This window comes from Vicia villosa, unplaced genomic scaffold (assembly GCF_029867415.1).
Source record: "Vicia villosa cultivar HV-30 ecotype Madison, WI unplaced genomic scaffold, Vvil1.0 ctg.002312F_1_1, whole genome shotgun sequence".
Taxonomy (NCBI): domain Eukaryota; kingdom Viridiplantae; phylum Streptophyta; class Magnoliopsida; order Fabales; family Fabaceae; genus Vicia; species Vicia villosa.
Genome location: NW_026705891.1, coordinates 250,620 through 270,897, shown reverse-complemented (window position 1 = coordinate 270,897; position 20,278 = coordinate 250,620). Strand labels below are relative to the sequence as shown.

Here is a 20,278-nt window from a genome sequence, read left to right as displayed (position 1 = left end):
CATGCTATCCTTTTGTTAGTTTTATGCTACCATTTTGTATTTCATACCAGGAATATAGATTGTAATCGAAATTAGGCTTTCGAACGACCAAGACTGTGAAAAGCTCTTATTATTGTGTTAAGTTATTTAGCAGCAACAATGTTTAACAAAAAATACAGAATCATATTAAGCCCATTTATGTGATCTAACTAACTAACCATAGAAAACACAAACCAACATAATATAATAATACAATTTGTTTGACTGACAAACAATAGTTTATAGTATATATACTTTTTGCCCGGTATTATTACATATGTTCTGTGGTTGTTATCTGCAGAAAAATCCAAGACATTTGAACCCTATTTAGAGTCACCATGGTTTTCAGAAGATGACACGCTGGGAACATCTGTATCTGAGAATTATATAAGAAATGAATCTATAAGCAAAGATAAAGGACACCATCACCCCAACATTCTTCCATCTACTACTCTCTCCTCCATACCCTTCTTCTTTGAGTATATCCTCTCCCTTCATCACACATGCCCCAAACATGTACTCTAAGCATTTCTTTGAGTTGGTGAACTCATTTATTAGAAACCCTTCAAAGGGATACTTAAATAGAGATAAATAATGCATGAAAATCCAGTACTTTGGAATTTCATGATTGGATATGAAGTAACCAGAAAACAAAAAAGACGAACCAATGACACCGGCAATTACTGAATTTCCAACAATGAAATTAGGCACCAGAGCACTGAAACATACCACAACCGAATTTGCAGTATACAGAATCAGCCAGATTAGCAACAGAAAGTGCAAAAACGCCGTGAAGTTTTGGTTGAGACCGACAATCCAGTACAGCGGCACTGCGAATAAAATGGCTAGTATGAGTAGAAATGGCAAGTAAACTAGGCCATTGGCTAAAGCATAGGATGAAACTCTGTAGCTTCCACTTGATGTCTCCTTCATTAGAATCTCCCTTTCTTGTAGGAAAATTGGTAGAGCATCAATGGTGCTTGATAACAAAAACGTTAATATGAAAGCAAATAAACCAACTCTCTGTTCTGCTCCCACTAAACCATCTTTGAGATTACCAAATATGGAGCCTAAAACCAGACCAGAAATTAGCATCTGAACTGTCTTAAATGCAAAGAGCTCATTCGTACGTAGAATGTTTTTGGAGAATCTATGAGCAAGAATCATTGTTTCTCTCAATCTAGAATTAGCATAATCACAAGTGAAATCCATTCCGACATTGATGGTTTCGATGTCAAATACCTTGGATTGTTGAAATAGCTGTAGTAGAGTTAACTTACCACTTCTGCTTTCACCTTGATCATCTCCTTTCTTTAGTATCATCGACCCGAGTACCCGTTTCGGCGCTCCGGTCTGAACTTGCAGACTTTGTTGATGTTGCTGAATAGTCTCAATGGATTCAATAGCAAACTCAACAACATTAACATGAAGAGGAAGCTCTAAACCCATCAACCTCAGATTCACATCCAACAAATCCACACTCCCATGATGCAACACACTGCCATTGTCTAACAACAGTATTGAATTGAACAACTTCACTATCCTGAACCCGGGTTGATGAATACTAAGTATTATAGTTCTCCCCCTAGATTCAGCCATGACTTTCAGCATATCAATTATTTGCAAAGCTGAGGTACTGTCAAGACCCGAAGTTGCTTCATCAAGAATCAACACTTTCGGATCATGTATGACTTCAACACCAATGGAAACTCGGCGCCTCTCGCCACCGGATATTCCGCGGATTCTATCATCTCCATCTCCTACTCTAGTCCTAGCAACATGGCTAAGACCAAGCTCTTGAATCAGTGACTTAACCTTGGAGCATAGTTTTTCTTGAGGAAGATTCAGCCTTAGTTTTGCACTAAACATCATGGTTTCTTCAACCGTAAGCAAGGGGAAAAGGGTATCCTTTTGTGTAACATACCCTGAAAATTTTCTGAACTGAGATTTATCTACATGCTCCTGGTTCACCAAGATAGAACCTCCATTCTGTGGACTAACTCTACCAGCAAGAATCTCCAGCAGTGATGATTTTCCTGCTCCACTTGGCCCAACAATCGCAAGAATTTCACATGGCTTGGCCATGCAATTAACATCCTTGAGAACATGCTTAACTCCACTACCCGGCATTTCTCTGGCGTTTGCTTCATCGTCTGGTTTTAGAGGTTTGTTGAAGATTTTAAAAGGCTGTTTTATTGTCTTTGTGCTATGGATCTTATAGTTAATGCCTATTGCCTCAATCTCACACCATTGTTTCTTCATTGTGTTAACTCTTTGTTTCTTTTCAATGTTTGTCTCTCTTTTTCTTATACTTGTTTCTCATTTCAAAACCTCTTTCTCTCTATTCTATGTTGCTGTTAATGTTATTATTATTTTAATCCACCGTTTTGGCTTAAGCTAATTACTGAACACTAAAATAATGAGTTGTTCGAAGGGATTTCAATGGTCCTCTAACTTGTATACACAGTTCATTCACGTGCATTTGTTCTAGCTATTTTTCTCTACCAAGTTGACATAAAAAAACTTGAACTCTTCAAATATTATTATATAAAAATAGTTCACGTTAGCTACTGTATTTGTTTGTAGTCAAAAGAAAAGAATATATTAATCCTTCATTCTCAATGCTACCTTGAAGCTTGAAGACTGTGACTAGTTCTAGACTGTTTCAGTAATCCAAAATCCAGCTACGTGATCCAGTAACAAACGCGTCTTTATTAGCACATTGTCACGAGCTAAAACATGGTACTGGCATCTGATGATCTGCATTCATTTTTTTAACCAGTGATTAGCTTTCTTGAACTGTAAACTACTAATGACATAGTAAGTCAGTTCATTCATTCACAGGAAACTAGCATTACAAAACCCAAGGTTTTGCTTGTTTCTTAGTGGTGTACTGCTGGTTTGTTTTCATTAGGAGTAATCCAAATATATCAATGTTTCTGTTTCTTATTGTTTTTTTATTAAATTATTATATGGATATATTAATAATTTTTGAGAAATTAATACAGTAGAAAAATGTTGGGCTGTTTATGGTACAGTTCGTGGGAAAACTGAATCGAACCGAATCAAACTATAGTAAAAATTCACTCGAATTGAACCGAACCGTTTCAATTTACTAAGAACCGAACAGAACCAAAATTATTGATTTGGTATACCGTTTCGAAATTTCAAATTGTTAGAAGACAATTTTTCCCAAACCAAACTGTTTATATAAAAACCGAACTATTAATCTATTTTTCAATTTTTTTATATAAAAAGTTTAACTTGTTTTAAGTATTTTTCATTTTCAATTTTGATTCGATTCGGATTTAGTTTCAATTTGGTTCAGTTTCAGTTTTGGTTCAGTTCTAGAACTGTTAGTGCATTATAGTTTGGTTCACTAACCAAACAAAACGGTTCGGTTATTTTAACTTTAGTTCGGTTCGATTCGACGGTTTTTATTAAGTATTTTTCATTTTCAGTTTTGATTCGATTCGGGTTTAGCTTCAGTTTGGTTCGATTTCAATTTTGGTCTGATTCTAAAACTGTTATGTATTATAGTTTGGTTCACTAACCAAACATAATGATTCATTTATTTTAACTTTAGTTCTGTTCGATTCGATAGTTCATTTTAGTTCTTAAATTTTTTTATAAGTCCTACAAAAATGAACCATCAATAGGCCAACTCACTAGCCACTCCACCTCAATAGGTCTAAAATGGGCTGATGAAGGTGATTGGGGCAAATTAAAGAGTAACATATAAATAAATTTGTTAGGTTTATTAATTATTTTTTAATGTATCTTCGTGATCGATTATATTTATTCAGGTTATCATTGAATATAGGTGAGTTGCAATTAGAAATGTTTGAATTGATAGAACACAACGGAGCGAAATGGAAGATAACGGAATAGAACAGAGCGAATGAAATATAAATGTCACTCTATTGTTTGACTATTTTATTTAAAAAGTCTCATAAAATCCCATACACCCTAAATTGGATGTAACAAAAAATGAGAAATTGGATGAAATAAGATGTAATGCATTCTATCATGTTCCGCTATAATCCATCTTTTTTTTACCAATACAAATAATAGAACATAATATTATTTTATTCTACTCTGCTCCGTCCTGTTCCATCAATCTAAAAACATAATCTAAGTGAATTGTCGGTTCAATTGTCTTTACAGAGTCATTGTTCCATCAATCTAAAAACATAATCCAGGTGAATTGTCGGTTCAATTGTCTTTACCGAGTCATTAAAACCGTCATAGTTTGCTAGACGAAAATAAAACATCGATTTTGGAGACTTGCCCAAAGCTAAATTTTCTTAGAATGAGAACGTGGGTATATTTTCTACTTACAACTCACCTAGATAACTTGAATAAATATAGTTCCATTCTTCATATGCGATTCACCTATGTGGGCATAGTTTCCATTCTTCATCCCGAGACCTTTTTTCTTAGTTTCCATTATAGTTTCCATTAGAATCCAGTGAAGATGATGAAAATCATAAGAAAGTCGGAATCATTAAATCTGACGTGGAGTCATAAAATCCAATGAATAGTCATATGAAAATCATAAGACTTTTTTTTCTTAGTTTCCATTATAGTGATGATGAAAATTCAAGAATAGCACACAAAAAGCACCAACGAATATAAGAATACAAAGAAACAAGAGAGCAAATAGACAAAGAGAATATTTAAGATGGGATGAGAAGAGAAATCACGTCACCTCTTTATAGGCACATTTTAATCAATTAGTTGGATTTTTAATTGATTAAAACATTTATGACAATAAACTATGATTGATTGAGGCGGCGTGTAACTCTAGGGTCTTTTAATCGATTACTCCTTTAGAATTAATCGATTACTTAGTACAAAATTTAAATTTTAAAAAGTCTAATCGACTAATCTTATAGGTTAATCGATTAGATGTTACTTTTTTTAGCTTCTTTGGTCCATTTGGGCCTTTAGAGGATTTGGGTTTTGAATTGATTTCTACACCCCGTTTCTTTTGGTTTACATCTCTTTGCTAAAACCTTTCATTTTCTAAGCAAAACGATTAGGGAAAAATAAATTAAATGGAATAGACAATTAAATAAGCACTTGTTAGAGGATTAACTAGAGTTTTTTAAGTTTATTCTCTATCAGTTTTACCTCAAAACACAAAGAATTTTGAAATTCTTCCCCCAAAGAATAAAATTAAATAAAAAACTTTCGCATCTCTCTGAATCGCTTGACATGAGATTTGATCTAGAACACAATTTCTTCTTGAGAGAGATGTTTCTTAAGGACATTTCATCAAAATACTTCCAAATAGTTCCTTCACCATGAAGACTATTAAGACCACCTTTCTTTGGTGGAATATTCGAGTTCATGCTTTGCACAATTTTTATTTAATTTGCATTTCCCCCTTTAAAACTACAAAACATCTCTGTAAAGTAAATTAAGTTTTCACTGTTGGTACCCAATTTTTTTGGGTCCTTGCATGTTAGTGGTTTTAATATATTTGGAGTCATACCCCTTATACCATCTTAAATAATTTATTTTAACATAACAAAAAGGTTTTAAATGATCATGCTTATGCAATTGCATTTAAATAGAGATCGACAAGTCTTCTTCTTAGCATGAAAAATACTTATGAGTGATTGATTAGGTTGATAACCTAATTTGATTTTACTATAGGAAACCCTTGGATTCAATAAGGTTAAATCTAGATTTTCCTTATCTTTAGTGAATTTACCTAGCGTTTCATGCAAGCTCTTAATTTCATATTTCAAAGAATCACATATTTCACATCTGTTAGATTTTAAAGACTGTCTTCTATACTCATCTAAGTGAAGCCTTTTATTTCTATTTTCAAGAAATTCAAGATTGTCCAGATGACATTCTTTCCTTGTTATCTAATGACTTGTTGGGAGAAGCTGACTCTCGTGTTTCTGTTTTGTAGTGTTTTCTTTTTTTTGGGCTTAGGCCCATTTTGTATTAAAAAAAGAAAAGAAGAAGAAATTTAATATGATTTTTAAATTTATTACTACTTTCAAGAAATTCAATATGATCATTAAAGTCTACTAAGTTTCTTTCTAACTTTTCATTTTTTTTTTAATCTTAACACTTAATTTAAATATTTGCTTACAGGATAAAGTAGTTATCCCATCTCCATCTTCTTCATAAGTAGTTTTAAAGCTTGATGTGTGTGAGCCGTAAATGCACGGTTGTGTCAAATATTAAAAAAAATATCGATCCCTCATAAAGATATGTGATTACCAATTTTTCTTCAATAATGTTTATCTAAAGTGATCGAGAATGGTTTGTGTGACTGCAGATTGAAAATGAAAATTAAGAAATAATAAAAATAGGACAGAGATTATGATTATCCATCAAGACACACCCCTAAAATTATTCATGTTTTCATTGTGAGAAGTTCTAAGCTATTTTATAGAAAATTAGATAAATTTGCGTGACACCCACTTTTGTGGCACGCGCATCTGAACGTGTTTCACGCACAACTATGTATGTCAATCAAGAGTGTATGCCTTGTCACGTGATGCCGCATTCTCAATTGTTTCTCATCTAAGATCAAGTCACCATCTCAGTTGTTCCTCGAACTCAGTTGTTCGGTAATTTTCTGTAGGATGTCAAATCATTATCTTTCGATACATGATCAACACTGTTTTGACTTTGCTTTCGCAACTGACGTAAACGTGGATTGGTACTCAAATTTTAGAATAAAATAACTTTTGCTTATCATAATTAAAAATAAATAATTTAGTAGGGGTTTGTCATGAGAAGGATTCTCATAACCCCATGTCCCTAAGGATCTACTCACTCATGATGAGATGAACAATAATAATGAATAAGCTAAAAAACATTGCAAGAAAGGTAAATAATTGAAGAGTAGTAGAGCAATATCACAAGGAAATAAAGATAAAGACAAGATTATAATATCTAATATTCATAAATTACGAGGAACAATATTTAGAACTTAAGCAAAGAAAGATAACAATTGTTTTGAGAAGAGATAGTGAAAGATGACAGATCCTCCTTAAGTGTCACCCTTAGGTGTTTCCCCCCCTTTTTTGTTTGATGCCTAAGCTTTTTCTTATAGTAATCCAAGCCAAGTGACTCATAATTGGCACTAATTTCGTACTTTACTTCCACTAATAGCTAATAATGAAAGAAATGGGAGTAACAAATGCCAAAAGGTACAAAATCCATCCAAAGATCAAAAGTTTAGTAACTACGTGAGTGCTGACACGGGCTGTGTCAGGCAACACGGGGTGATCGTGTCAGCCTCAAGTTTCTTCTATGTGCGTACTTCAAAGGGGCCAACAGAGCCCGAGTTATGGGACACAACCAAACCGTGTTGATCTCGTGAATTTTGTACTTGAAGCGCTCTGTTTCGTGTGATCTTCAGATTTTTTCGTCCCGATTCGATCTGTTGACCTCTTATTACCTGAAAAACAAAAAAGGAAGTAAAAAATGCCAAAAAGAGAGCTAAAATGATGCAAACACCCATAATAATGGAAATAAAACAAGCAAGAAAAATGATGCATTTACCCCCTATCAAAGCATACACGTTCCTTTCATGATCTTCTCGAAGATGTTTCCTGTGAATTTTCATATGAACTTTTGGATGAAGCATTGAATAAATCTTTACAGGTATCTCTTCACGAATCTGTGGTCGATGAATTTGAGGTTTCTGCAAAAACTCTTCTCGATGATGATTCTCCAAATATTCTGCTAGATGATGATTACTCAGAAGATCCTTCATACACAATGGAAATTCTTTTATATGATATTTTTGGTGTTGATCTTTCAACATTTTCTCCATGTAGCTCTTTTGATGAAGATAAGGATGATGAAGATTCTTCGAATGTACTTGAACTCTTTTCTTCATATTTTAGTAATTGGATTAACTCTTTAAGTTTCAGGATGATTTCCTTATTCTTGGATTTTTCTTGAAATTCATCATAAACCTTTCTACCTTTTGAATCAAGTACTCAATCAATTTTCTAACACCAATTCTTGAATCTAAGATATTTGTTAGAAACAAATTTTTTGAAATAACTTCCAAGGATTTCAATGTTCGAGAACCATCTTTAAAGATGATATTAACTTTCACTCTATGTTTCATCTTCTTGAATAGACATGTTCATTCTCTTTTGATTGATCTCGAGAAAATCGCCATAGATCAATTCAAGAGTGTCCTATACTTTTTTGATAGTATTATAGTTAAACATATAGAAGTACTCTATAGTGTTTAAAGCACTCATTATCAAGAACTTGTATTTAAAATCTAGTTTAACTTTTCTCTTATCTTTCGTGGTCCAAAGATTACTCGATTTATTTAGTACTTCATTATTACCAAAATGAGTAGGAACAACCATTTATAACAAAATCTCATAATTAAAAATCAATAACTTTAATGAAAATTAGCATTCTTGCTTTCCACATGACAAATCTCTCACCATCAAATGATGAAAGTGTGATAATAAAAAGCTTCATGTTAAAAGAAGTATCACTACAAGAAAAAGACTGTTTAGCCAGTGGTTAAACCCCTCACCAAGGCAAAAAATCCTCACAAAACAGATTTTTTCAAGGGGATGATCCCCTAGCTAAACAGGTCATCACAAATTATTTGTGAGGCTTGCCACCTCGCTAATTTGCTAGGGGCTTAACCCCTCACAAAACCTAATCCATAAATTTCTTGTGGCAGACACGCAGGCATATGTGCAGTCTAGGAGGCGTAGTGTGTCAAAAAAGTTCTAGGGGCTTAGGAGAGAGGATAACCTATAAGAGAGAGTAGGCATTCATAAAAAAGGGATAACACTTCCATCGTATCAGTTTCATATCCTCTTATCTCCATCTGGGGGAAACACTCTTGGTCAAAAAATTAACATGGACAAAAGCGGAAGCAATCCCCAATATGTAGGGATCCACCCAATCACCTGAAATATCCTTACAGACCTCTTGGATGAGGTTGACACTATCACCATGATAAAAAATATGTTGTGAAAAGAATTTAATACAGGTGTAACAAAGCAAGCAGGCTCGAACTATCACTATCTTCAAAACCCTAGCAAAGAGGAACAAGAGTGAAAGAACATTGAACTTCGGGACTCAGAGAAAGGAAAACTCAAACATGTAATACCAGCGTCAACAAAAAAATTGTCTGAACTTAATCCAATGTTGAAGCCAAAACGCTCTTAGAGAAGAATGACAAAGGAGGCAGAAATACTTTAATCGCATATCATTGACAAAAAAAAGGTAAAAATGATGTTTCAAAAATCTTTATTCCCAATTCAGGTATTAAGGATTGTATGATCCACTACGCGCCACCAAATGGTTTAGATTTTCCAGAAATTTTTTTTAAAGCGCATGAATACTCTAAAGGAGGAAAATCTCCCTTATTTACTAGCGTAGGGAGACGTGTCCGTCATTCCCCGCACCGCGTCACGTCTTATAAGAAAGCTATTTAATGTGCCTATTCCCAAGAACGACAACATCACTTCTAGGACTTCCACATTCATGGATTTCGTGGCCGAGTAAAGATACGTGTCACAAAGCCTCGCCCTGCAAAGTAGAAACAAGGACTTATGTGGAAACTATTTCAGGTCATCTACAAGGCTCGAAAGACAAAGGTCCAATGATGAAGCAACAAGATATTGAATGCAGAAAATGTAGACCGTTTCTCTCTATTGAAAAGGAAAACCTTCAAGCGAATGTCATGCTAACTACCTAGATCAATCCAACGGTTGACCGCATGCGGTTACCAACCCTTTCTCTTATTTAAAGAGGAAAAAACACCACTTCACAGTTATCTAAAACCTTTCTTAATTAAACACCTTTTTTTGATCTCATTCTAACTTGAGCATTGAAGTGCTAACTTTCCATGCCAATCTCTTCTCCCTCGTATTGGAAGATTTAAACCACAACAAAAAGAATAAATCCATACTTTTCGATCAACTCTAGTTCCAACACAAAACATTGGGGCCATATGTGGGAATCAACTCCTCATTCCTACAATTTTCCAATATCAAATTTTTCTCTATTCAATCGAATATCTTCCGTTAGAAATCTATATCTCCTTTGGTTGAAACACATAACTCTTTCTTGATCATTTATGGGAGATTCAAACTCTCATCCCTCAAATCCTCCATCAAATCTGTCAATGATGGCGCCTTCCAAATCTACTTGCTTAGTCGTCTAACGACAAACCGTTGTTGTTATTAAGGTAGCCAGAAATCCTCCACCTCCTCCTTAAATGAAGAACGGTCAAGTTCTACAGACTATTCCATCTGTTTCTCTACCACAATATCTTGTATGAACTAGGATAAGTCAAGGATCATTTCAACCTCAGTTGTTTCTTAGATCTGCACTCCATTTTCACCAGGGCAAGCAATCAATCAAACCTCCACCAATGCCTACAATGCCCCGACAAGAAATGCTTCCCGAACTTCAACTACTAAAGGCTAAGCTCGAAGTACAGAAAGCCAATGACCTACTGAAAAGTGTATACCAAATGGTGCGACATCAGAACTCTCAAGCCATAGCAGAGAGATTATTCTGAACCAAAGAAAGCTTACACCATGCAAATCTGAAGAATACCATTGTACAAGAGGCGAATTCACATAAGAACCAAACCGCCATCACTGAGCTGAGAAGGGATCCAAAAGAAATCCAGAAGTCGCCAAGACGCTGATAACACATGCACTAGACTCCTTCCCGTGATCGCGAAGGAGGAAAAGGTAGCCATACTCCTCCTGAATTTTTTCATCCTCAAAGGAGAGAAAGATATGAGAAAGACACTCTCATCTAGAAACATACGAAAAAGTCCATATCCGCTTGCATCTTAGATAGAAGAATCCCAAAGTCATTGGAGAAACCGCTGAAGCTCTAGAGTTACAACAAGTCCGAAGATCTAGATGAACATATTGAGCATGTAATGGCCATATGGACTAATATCATTCCGACTGAATCGTGAAGAGTAAACTCTGTGCACTCTTCCTAATAGGATCAACCCTGGCCATGTACAAATCCTTTCTATATTGATGTATATACTCTTGGGCTAACTTATGCGAAGCTTTCACTACCCACTTCACCACCAAGAAGAGGCAACCGACTATCATGGTCGTGCTCAGCAGAATCACATAAAGTAAGAAAGAAACCGTGCGCGGATACATTGATTGCTTCATAAAAGTGGTTGTGGCTGTTGGAGGCTCAGACGAAAGCGCAAAGTGTTGAATCTTTGAAAGGGGCCAGAGATTAGACTGTGTGTTCCTTGAAAAATTAGGACGCAAAGAGGCCCACAAATTAAAGGACTTGTTGAGTAGCGTGTAAACCTTTATCAACTATGAAGAGAAGCTCTTGGCTGTCGAGGTTAGCCGAGTATGAGAAATTGTAAGACTTAGCTGTCCATCAGAGAAGAAAACGAGCACGAACCCGCCCTAGGTTTGATGCTTAGACTCCCTTGAACACTTCAAGAGAGAGAATCGTGAAGGAATGTACAAACACTATTTAAAGAAGCCGAGATAAGGTACCGGTAGCTGGTTAGTGAAACCGTCCATATGAATAAGTCCAAATACCGTCGTTTTCACAACAATTATGATACAAACGATTGCATCCAGCTAAAATGTAATTGAAGGGTTGATGGTGGTGATTGTCTTCTTCATGCTAGTCGAATTGTGTCCACTTTACTCCTCGTCACTTTTCTGTGCTTCGATGTTCTTGTTAAAATTTAATCGTGGAGTTTCTCAATAGATATAGCCTATCCAAATACTTGTCTAAATCAGTTTGTATTCTCCTTGCAGGGGTGGCCCTGAGCACGGGCTCACGGGGCGGGAGCCCAGGGCCCCATAATTTTAAGGGCACCAAATTTTTTTATTGCTATATATATTAAAAGAGAATTTTCTATTACAATAATATTTGATAAAATTTATTTTTTTGAAAAATACTGGCTAACAAATATATAGGGGCACTACAAAGTCAAAATTAATAAAGGAATATAGAGAATCTGGATTTGTGAATGCTAAGGCTAGTGCTGAAAAGATTGGGAATGAAATGGAGATTAAATGTGTGTTTATTCAAAAATGTTAAATTCGTAGAAAACAACACAATGATGAAAATCCATCTTAACCCACACAACTGAATCTTGAGTCTCTTGAAGAGTCTTTTTGAAATCACTATTTCTTATATATTGTAGATTAAACAATTAGCTCACTTGATAGAAGATTTGAGCAGTATATCACATATGAAAATATTTTTGAATTTTTGTTTAGTATTGAAAGGCTTAGATCATTATTTGATAGAGACTTGAAAGCATGTTATAAACATCTTGAAACTTGTTTAAACATGACGATTCTCTTGCTCTTGATGGTAAAATTTTGTTTGAAGATTTAAAAGTTATTTGAGAAGTTTTAACACTTGAATCAAAATTAAGCTATATGATGTTGAGTTCTTTAAAGACTTTTAATTGTTTTCCTAATGCATGCATAGCTTATAGAATAATATTGACTATTCATATCAGTGTTGCATCTGGTGAGAGAAGTTTTTCTAAATTAAAATTATTAAAATCTTATTTGAGATCTACTATGTCACAAGATAGATTAAATAGTCTTGCATTGATTTCAATTGAAAATAATTTTTTGAAGAACCTTGATTATGAACAAAGTATTAATGATTTTGCAACAAAAAATGATAAGAGGATGATATTTAAATAAGAAGAAGTATCTTTATAGTGGTTTATGTTTTGATGTAGCATAAACATTGATTTAAAGATCCATACTTGTATTATTTTTGCACAATGTCAAATGAAAAATGTATTTTTTATCCAATTATTTCTTTTATCCTTATGTGTTTATTGTTTAAAAAATTATAGGGACACCACTCATTTGATTCGCTCAAGGCAACCAAATTCAAAAGACCGGTCCTGTCTCCTTGAGTTTTGTTATTATGTGAGTTTGCTTCTATCTTAAAGAATTTAAAACTCGTGGGTACCAATAATACTGATAATTAAACACATGTACCCTACCATTAATCATCAATATCCATAAGGATAATTCATTTGTTGATATATTATATTAGAGTTTTATTTAGATAAACAATTTAATTTACAAATATTTATAATGATAACACTTTGACAACTACTAACAAATATTAAAGAGTGGCACAATCTCAATATATGAAGATAGTGGAAAGTAAGATATCCAATTCCAAAGCCTAACAACACGTACGTATGTCAAAAAGCTGATGGGAGCTTCAATCTTTATCTGTGAGGGTCACTGATAGAGTTGCAGTAAAAGGTTAATAATACATGTCGATATTTTTGGGCCTCGCATTGAAAAGCTTCTTTCTCTCATCACTATCAAACAAAATACAACGAATAAATCCACTTTGATACTATTGATAAGCATGTCTATGACTATGGCTTAATTTCTTTCCAGGATTGGAAAAATAAGGTTTCAAATGACACACCACAAAATGATAAAAAAGCAAACCAAAATGTTTTATTGTATCACTGCCGGGTCAAAAGTGACCTGCCAACTACTTCATGACGATGGACAACATGAACTTTACTTTTGTTCAAGTTTAATGGTGGCTTATCAGTCATATATTCTGCCAAAACTTGTCGAATCTTTTTTATTTGTTGTTTACGTTGTTTATCGTATTATACGACGAACAATGTTTTTTTAATTAAATAAAAGAATATATTTGTGAATAATGACTGTGAACAATAATATTTACATAATAGTGATTATGAACAATAATTTTTAATTGTAAAATAAAATTGGTTAATAAAATAACGAAGTTAGTCTCAGATATTAAAAATATAATTTAATAGTAAAACAAAGTTGGTTATTGATTAATGAAATGATAAAGTTGAATAATAAACGCTCAGATATTAAAAATAATTTAATAGTAAAACAAAGTTGGTTATTGCTTAATGAAATGATAAAGTTGATTTATAAATGCTCATATATTAAAAATAATTTTAAATAATAAAATAAAGTTGGTTAATAAAAAAATAAAATATTGGTTAATGAATTATGAATTTGTTTAATAAATATCAAAATATTGAAAATAATTTTTAGTAGTAAAATAAAATTGGTTAATGAAATATAAAATGTTAGTTAATGAAATTATGAAGTTGGTTAACTTAATCATACAATTTTATATCGGCACCCCTTAATCTAAAAATAAAAAAAAAAAGTTAAAAAAGTAATTTTTATGTTTATTTTTAAAATTATTTATTATTATAATACTTTAACTGTTCACGATATTGGTGAATAATGTTCCTTATATTTGATTAACAGTTAAAAACAATATAATGTAAAGGAAAAATGCTATTCTTACACCATATTCATACACCACACCGTATTTCACTATTTACCAATATGTGATTAACTAACTTCGTAACTTCATTAACCAATATTTTAAATTTCATTAATCAACTTCATAATTTCATTAACCAATATATCATATTTATTTTAATTAAGTATTTTATGAGACATTATAGACATTATATATATATATATATATATATATATATATATATATATATATATATATATATATATATATATATATATATATATATTACATATTTATTGTGTATATAAGTTTATAAATAATAAAATAATAATATCATATTTTAATCATATAGGCAGCAAAAACTTTATAGAATAAATTTCAATAATCAACTTCAAAATTTCATTAACCAATATATCATATTTATTTTGATTTAGTATTTAATGGGACATTATATATATTACATATTTATTGTGTATATAAGTTTATAAATAATAAAATAATAATATTATATTTTAATCATATATGCAGCAAATACATTGTAGAATAAATATTTACACATCGTTGTTGTATCCAAATTTTTATTACACATCGTTGTTGTATCCAAATTTTTATTATCTTATATCTCTATCTTATCATATACATCTAACAAATTCTTACTTTTTATGTGATAGTTTTTGAAGAGAGTGTGAAAACAGTAGAGTATTAGAAAGAAAAAAAATCTATTTTTAAATAAATCTATTTTTGTAAAAAATAATAAATAAATATTTATTATTAATATATTTTAACTTTTAAATTATTATAACAATAAATATTTAATTTGAATTGTTAAAATCCTTCAAAAAAAATTCTTCCATGCTGATCTAAATGATTATTTCAATTTTTTTTAGTTTGAAATTTTGGTGGTCATGACACTCAATATTATAAATTAGATATTGTTAAAATAATATATTTATTATAAATGAATAATTTTTAAATTCGTTGTGGTTAGTTTTTGAAGCTTTTACTATTAATTTGGTTTAAATTAAAAAATCATGTTTGTAAATCTTGGGGATCCGTGGAGAACCGTGGAGATCCACGGGGATGGGGGACAAAATCCCTCCGTAGCGGGAATGAGAAATAGATTCGAAGGCACGAATTATACTGGAAATGTATCCCGCGCCCTCGCCCCACCGATTATTGACATCCCTTAGTGAGCATCATACATTGTTAGTTTTGCTGTCAACATTTTCAGTTTGTGTTCAAGCAATAATTTGTATTGTCCATTCTTGCATACAGAGATTATGGTCAATACTTATTGATATTTAAAGATAAGTATTATGACTCCAACTTTTTATTTCCTTTCAATCAAACTCATATGATTGAAGTTTTTCCAGTTGGAATCATGTTGTTAGGCCTAATGCATTCCTTTGGTTGGATTATCTTTAACGGCATATATACCGACCTGATCATTTAAATTAATGATATTCCACGTAACACAGTCTTTTCATCCATCCATTCATTCTTTCTTTTTTTCTTTTTTGAATAATAATTACACTCCATCCAAATCTTTCTTTCTCTCTAATGTATATATAGTGACAACAAAATTATAATGATAGTCAAAATATATCATCAAATGGGAGATATTGTCAAGCTTCCTCCTGGCTTTGTTTTCTCTCCAACAGATGAAGAACTTATCATCCACTTTCTATATTCCAAGGCTTCTGATCTTATACCATCCCACTCAAACTTCATCCCTCATCTAGATCTCTCTCTATTTCTTCCTTGGGAATTAAATGGTATATTATTATTATTATTATTATTATTATTATTATTATTATTATTATTATTATTATTATTATTATTCCGGCCGTTTTGATAGTATGCAAGATTGCCTATCACACCTGATCTAAAATTTATCACAGTTAAATTGTGGCTAGATAAAAATTTGAAAAGGTTATGATATTATGTAAATAAATATGTTTATACAGGTAAGGCTATGTGTGGTGGAAATGATGAAGACCAATACTATTTCTTCACAAAACTGAACAAGGAAAACAGATCCACTAAAAATGGTTTTTGGAAGGAAATTGGTGTGTCCGAACCAATATTTTCAGCTACTGATCAAAAAGTGGGAATGAAAAACTACCTAGTATTCAACATTTCACAAGGTGCTGAAACTAGTTGGGTAATGCAAGAATATCACATTTCCTCCAATGTGTTTGATAAAGTTGTAAGTCACTTTATTTATTTTGTAACTATAAGCTATAAATTTTTTTTATTTTTTCTCTAGATAATTAAATGGTGCATGACAGGGTGAAAATTGGAGCGAGTGGGTATTATGCAAAGTGTATGAAGTTGAAAAGAACATGTATCCTGAACAAGGTTACAGCGATGATGACCGTGAGAGTAGTGGAACAGAACTTTCATGGCAAGACCAAGTTTTTCTGTCTTTAGACTTGGACATTGACATGGAAGGAGGAATAACCATGAATCAATATTAGCTAGGGTTGTACTAGTATATTTAATTAGATTCGATGAGCACAACTATGGTAATAAAGAAACAATTGATTTGATGGAGATAATCTTGCCATGATTGTTTTGGCGTACTTGGATCAAACACAATAAACATCATTGGAAGTTGGAATTTAGAGGTTTGGTCTTTGTCTCCATGATGAATCAAGTTTGCTTTTGGAGGATAAATGGGGTTGTTGTTGCTTATATGTTCTTGCAAGGGTGGCTCTTTCTAAGCATTGTTATATCAATAATTCTGTTGTCATTGCTTTTCAAATTTTATCTTTATTGAAATGAGTACATGTTATTTATTTTTTTATGAGTACATGATGTGTGCTTTTAGTAAATTTTATGATTCCAATGAATAAAAGTGATTATCAATTTAGGAATTAAATTAAATTTATTAGAGTTTTCACTTGATAGATTTATTAATACTTGTTATTATTTAGTATATTCAAATAATTTATAATTATTGAAATTTCAATAATAAAAAGTAATAAGAAAATAAATGTGCTACTTGCTAAAAGTACAATGAGTGATAATCCCTAATCGTATAGGATTGTACGAAGGTTTTATGGTTGTTTTTATTTGAGTAAACTCACGTAGAAATGGTGAAAAACTCTGTATCTAGTAGGTTTCTAAATTAATTGATTGCCCCCCTCAATTTCGTGATTGAAGTATTTATAGAGAATTTTTGGATCCATGAGGTGGTTATTCCACCTCCTCATATGAGTGTGAATTTGTTATTCTCCTTATTCTTTAGGAAAACTTGGTTTTCAACTTTAAGTGAGATTTCATACCGTTAGACCTAAGGACATGTCTATCCTCGTGTTCCATTAGGGGACAATACGTAGTTTTACTCAAGTCCAACAGAGGGCAAATAATGTAACCAATGAGTGAGTGTTATGCACTATTGGCGTGTGTTGTGATAAGAGGGCGGCTTTGAGGCTTACTTTCGATAATGTGTGGTATTCATATATCCTAAGTAAACTTTGTATTGCATCATGTGGATCCTTTACAATTATACTAGTACCTTCACATATGGACGAGCCCTCATGCATGGTTTGGGGCAAGTCTCTCAAGCATAGTTTGGGGTGGGTCCCTCAAGCATAGCTTAAGGCCAATCCCTCAAGCGTGACTTGGGGTAAATCTCCAAGTGTTAGTTTAGGTGAATCCCCAAACATCAGTTTAGGCGAATCCTCAATGTTAATTAATGTGAGTGCACGTGCATCATTAAATGGGATTAATGATGAATTTGTTTGGGGGAAGCCAAGCTGATCTTAATCCCTTACATGTGTAAAAGGCGTGGAGAATATTTTGAAACTATTAGGGTACCTAGTGAGAGTTTGTTAATTATCCTTAGGGATAGCATTCAAATGTCTATAGAAGGGGCTCAGCCCCCACTATTTTACCTTTACACATATCTTGTTCTCTCAAGATTTTGTGAAACTCCCTAAGAGTCCCTCAAGCACAGAGCACATTTATTTTCTAGATTTTTAAGGTTCAATCTTTTACCCCTCATTTACAGGTACAAGTCTGTTACTATTTCTTGTTTTTTCTCATTTAATGGCGAGTGTTAGGGATTTGGTGAAACTCCCTAAGAGTCCAGAGTGGTAGGACGATAGAGCCCTAAATCCTTAGAGAATGATCTAAAATGTATTGCGCGAGGAATTCCAAATGGGCCAAAGGTTTCTTTAACTACATGCTTTTACATTTATGTTTATTTAGGAGTTATGAAAGCACTAGTAGTTTTCATGGTGACTATCTTTCTTCATGTTCTTTACTAGGAAACTCCCAGCAACTGATGGTGGCTACGGGCGTTAAATACTTAAACGTTGAAAATTTTGTGACCTTGTATACCAGTGAGGAGAGGGTTGTTGCTTTTCAACGATAACATGAAGATGGTATTTTGAAGGCTTGTTCTAAGGAAGAGAAGGTTAACATGGACGCCCTATATGACTCACTCATCCCCTACATTTACCTGCACCTCCCTATTATCCATAATTTGGGGGTTCTGATCCCCTTCACCCTATCTGAAGTTGACGTTCTAGTGATTGCCAACATTGCTCCCTCCCATATTTTCCCAACTATTGGAGTTTTATTGGGGTATTTGATATCATATGTCGACGGATAGATGGTATCCCTACCATAGGCATGTTCTATTTTTTTACAATACCAAGGCTAGTACCAAAGGTGGAATTAGGTTATTTTGAGTACCTTATACAGAAGAGTAATGTTAAAATCCCACTCTAAGAATTATAAAAATTGGAAAGATAGGTTCGTGAAAATATGGGGGCAAGATGACACCATCATTGTCACAACCGGAGCAAATGGCGCCCCTCGATTCCCTCTGACTTGGATAAAAAATGTTTGGTGATAACATGTTTTAACTTTGACTACCTCACACATGTTTAGAAGGAAGCGATTCATCTCTTGTACGATTTTAATGCCATGAGCTCATGTACCATGATTATATTAGACCGGGGAAAGACACTGAGATAGCCAAATATTTAAGTAAGTTTAAGATCTAAGTGATCCTTATTTTAGGGTTATTTACCGCCAGGATACTTATGTCTTTCTTATACCATTTTGAAGAGAAAATTCCATTTATCCCTCTAGATGAAAGGAAGAAGTGTCTGTCCAAGAAAAAGGTTGAGTGCCAAGAACAAGGGACATGCAGTCCCAAGAGTCACTCGTATAGTATTATTACAAAAGTGAGCAAGAGGCACACTAAAGGTAACTCCCCAAACAATCCTCACGCCATGAAAATCTAGAAACATGGTGGGAGCTCTTCCCCAATCCTAAAGGATAATGCAACCATTATCCTTAGGGAGCACAGAATGGGAAAGCGCTCCGCCTCAATTAGGGATGACCCACCCCATCAGTCCTCTATATGGATTGGTCCAACATTCGATGCCATGAAGTTTACTATCCCCCGCCACTTTTTTCCAAAAGATTTCACTGGTGACTATAAGGCCATTTGTAACACAGCACTTCCCAAGTTGTCTGGCTTGGTGGAAAATCACACGTATAAGGTTCTACAGATGGAGCGAGTTAAACATGAGAAACACCGTCGAGTCATGAACAAGTTGAATTACAAGCTTTCAATTTCCAAAGGAAACCTCGCCAAAGATTAGGATATAGTAAAGACCCTTGTAAAAGATAAAGAGGATATGAAATCCAACCTTAAAATGGTGGTGTTATAGGCGCGAGCTCTCGCCGTCTCAAAGAAGATACTGAAGTAGTCCCTCAAGGTTTCCCTTTGATCTTATAAGAAACTAGAGGAAGAATTATCTACACTTAAGGATGAATTAGTGGATACTTTTTATCAGTATTTCGAGCGGGCAAAGGAGCATGTAGTCTTCCTCTACCAAGAATTTGACTTGAGTCAAATGAATCTCATCAAAGTGGATTGTGACGGTCAGTTAGTGGAAGAAGAAAAGGTGTTTCCCTCTAATGTGTATGGCATATCTCATGT

At 33.3% G+C, this 20,278-nt stretch overlaps 2 protein-coding genes across 2 annotated transcripts; one reads left to right on the top strand and one right to left on the bottom strand.

Moving 5' to 3' along the window:
* Nucleotides 1-97: 97 nt before the first annotated feature.
* LOC131638415 (ABC transporter G family member 5-like) lies at nucleotides 98-2,493 on the bottom strand. Its single transcript, XM_058908979.1, has one exon. It carries the CDS (start codon nucleotides 2,278-2,280, stop codon nucleotides 364-366), a length of 1,917 nt encoding a protein of 638 aa, XP_058764962.1. The 5' UTR covers nucleotides 2,281-2,493; the 3' UTR covers nucleotides 98-363.
* A 13,303-nt stretch (nucleotides 2,494-15,796) lies between these two features.
* Nucleotides 15,797-17,199, top strand: LOC131638416 (NAC domain-containing protein 104-like). Its single transcript, XM_058908980.1, has 3 exons — nucleotides 15,797-16,085; nucleotides 16,278-16,519; nucleotides 16,602-17,199. The coding sequence occupies exons 1-3, from the start codon at nucleotides 15,899-15,901 to the stop codon at nucleotides 16,788-16,790; spliced, it is 618 nt and encodes a 205-aa protein (XP_058764963.1). The 5' UTR covers nucleotides 15,797-15,898; the 3' UTR covers nucleotides 16,791-17,199.
* Nucleotides 17,200-20,278: the final 3,079 nt, after the last annotated feature.

Excerpts from the sequence above, each read along its gene's own strand:
- LOC131638415 (XM_058908979.1), bottom strand. The coding sequence starts at position 2,280 with ATGAAGAAACAATGGTGTGAGATTGAGGCAATAGGCATTAACTATAAG.
- LOC131638416 (XM_058908980.1), top strand. The coding sequence starts at position 15,899 with ATGATAGTCAAAATATATCATCAAATGGGAGATATTGTCAAGCTTCCT. Across the intron at positions 16,086-16,277 it reads TCTTCCTTGGGAATTAAATG|GTAAGGCTATGTGTGGTGGA; the intron begins GTATATTATTAT and ends ATGTTTATACAG. Across the intron at positions 16,520-16,601 it reads CCAATGTGTTTGATAAAGTT|GGTGAAAATTGGAGCGAGTG; the intron begins GTAAGTCACTTT and ends GGTGCATGACAG.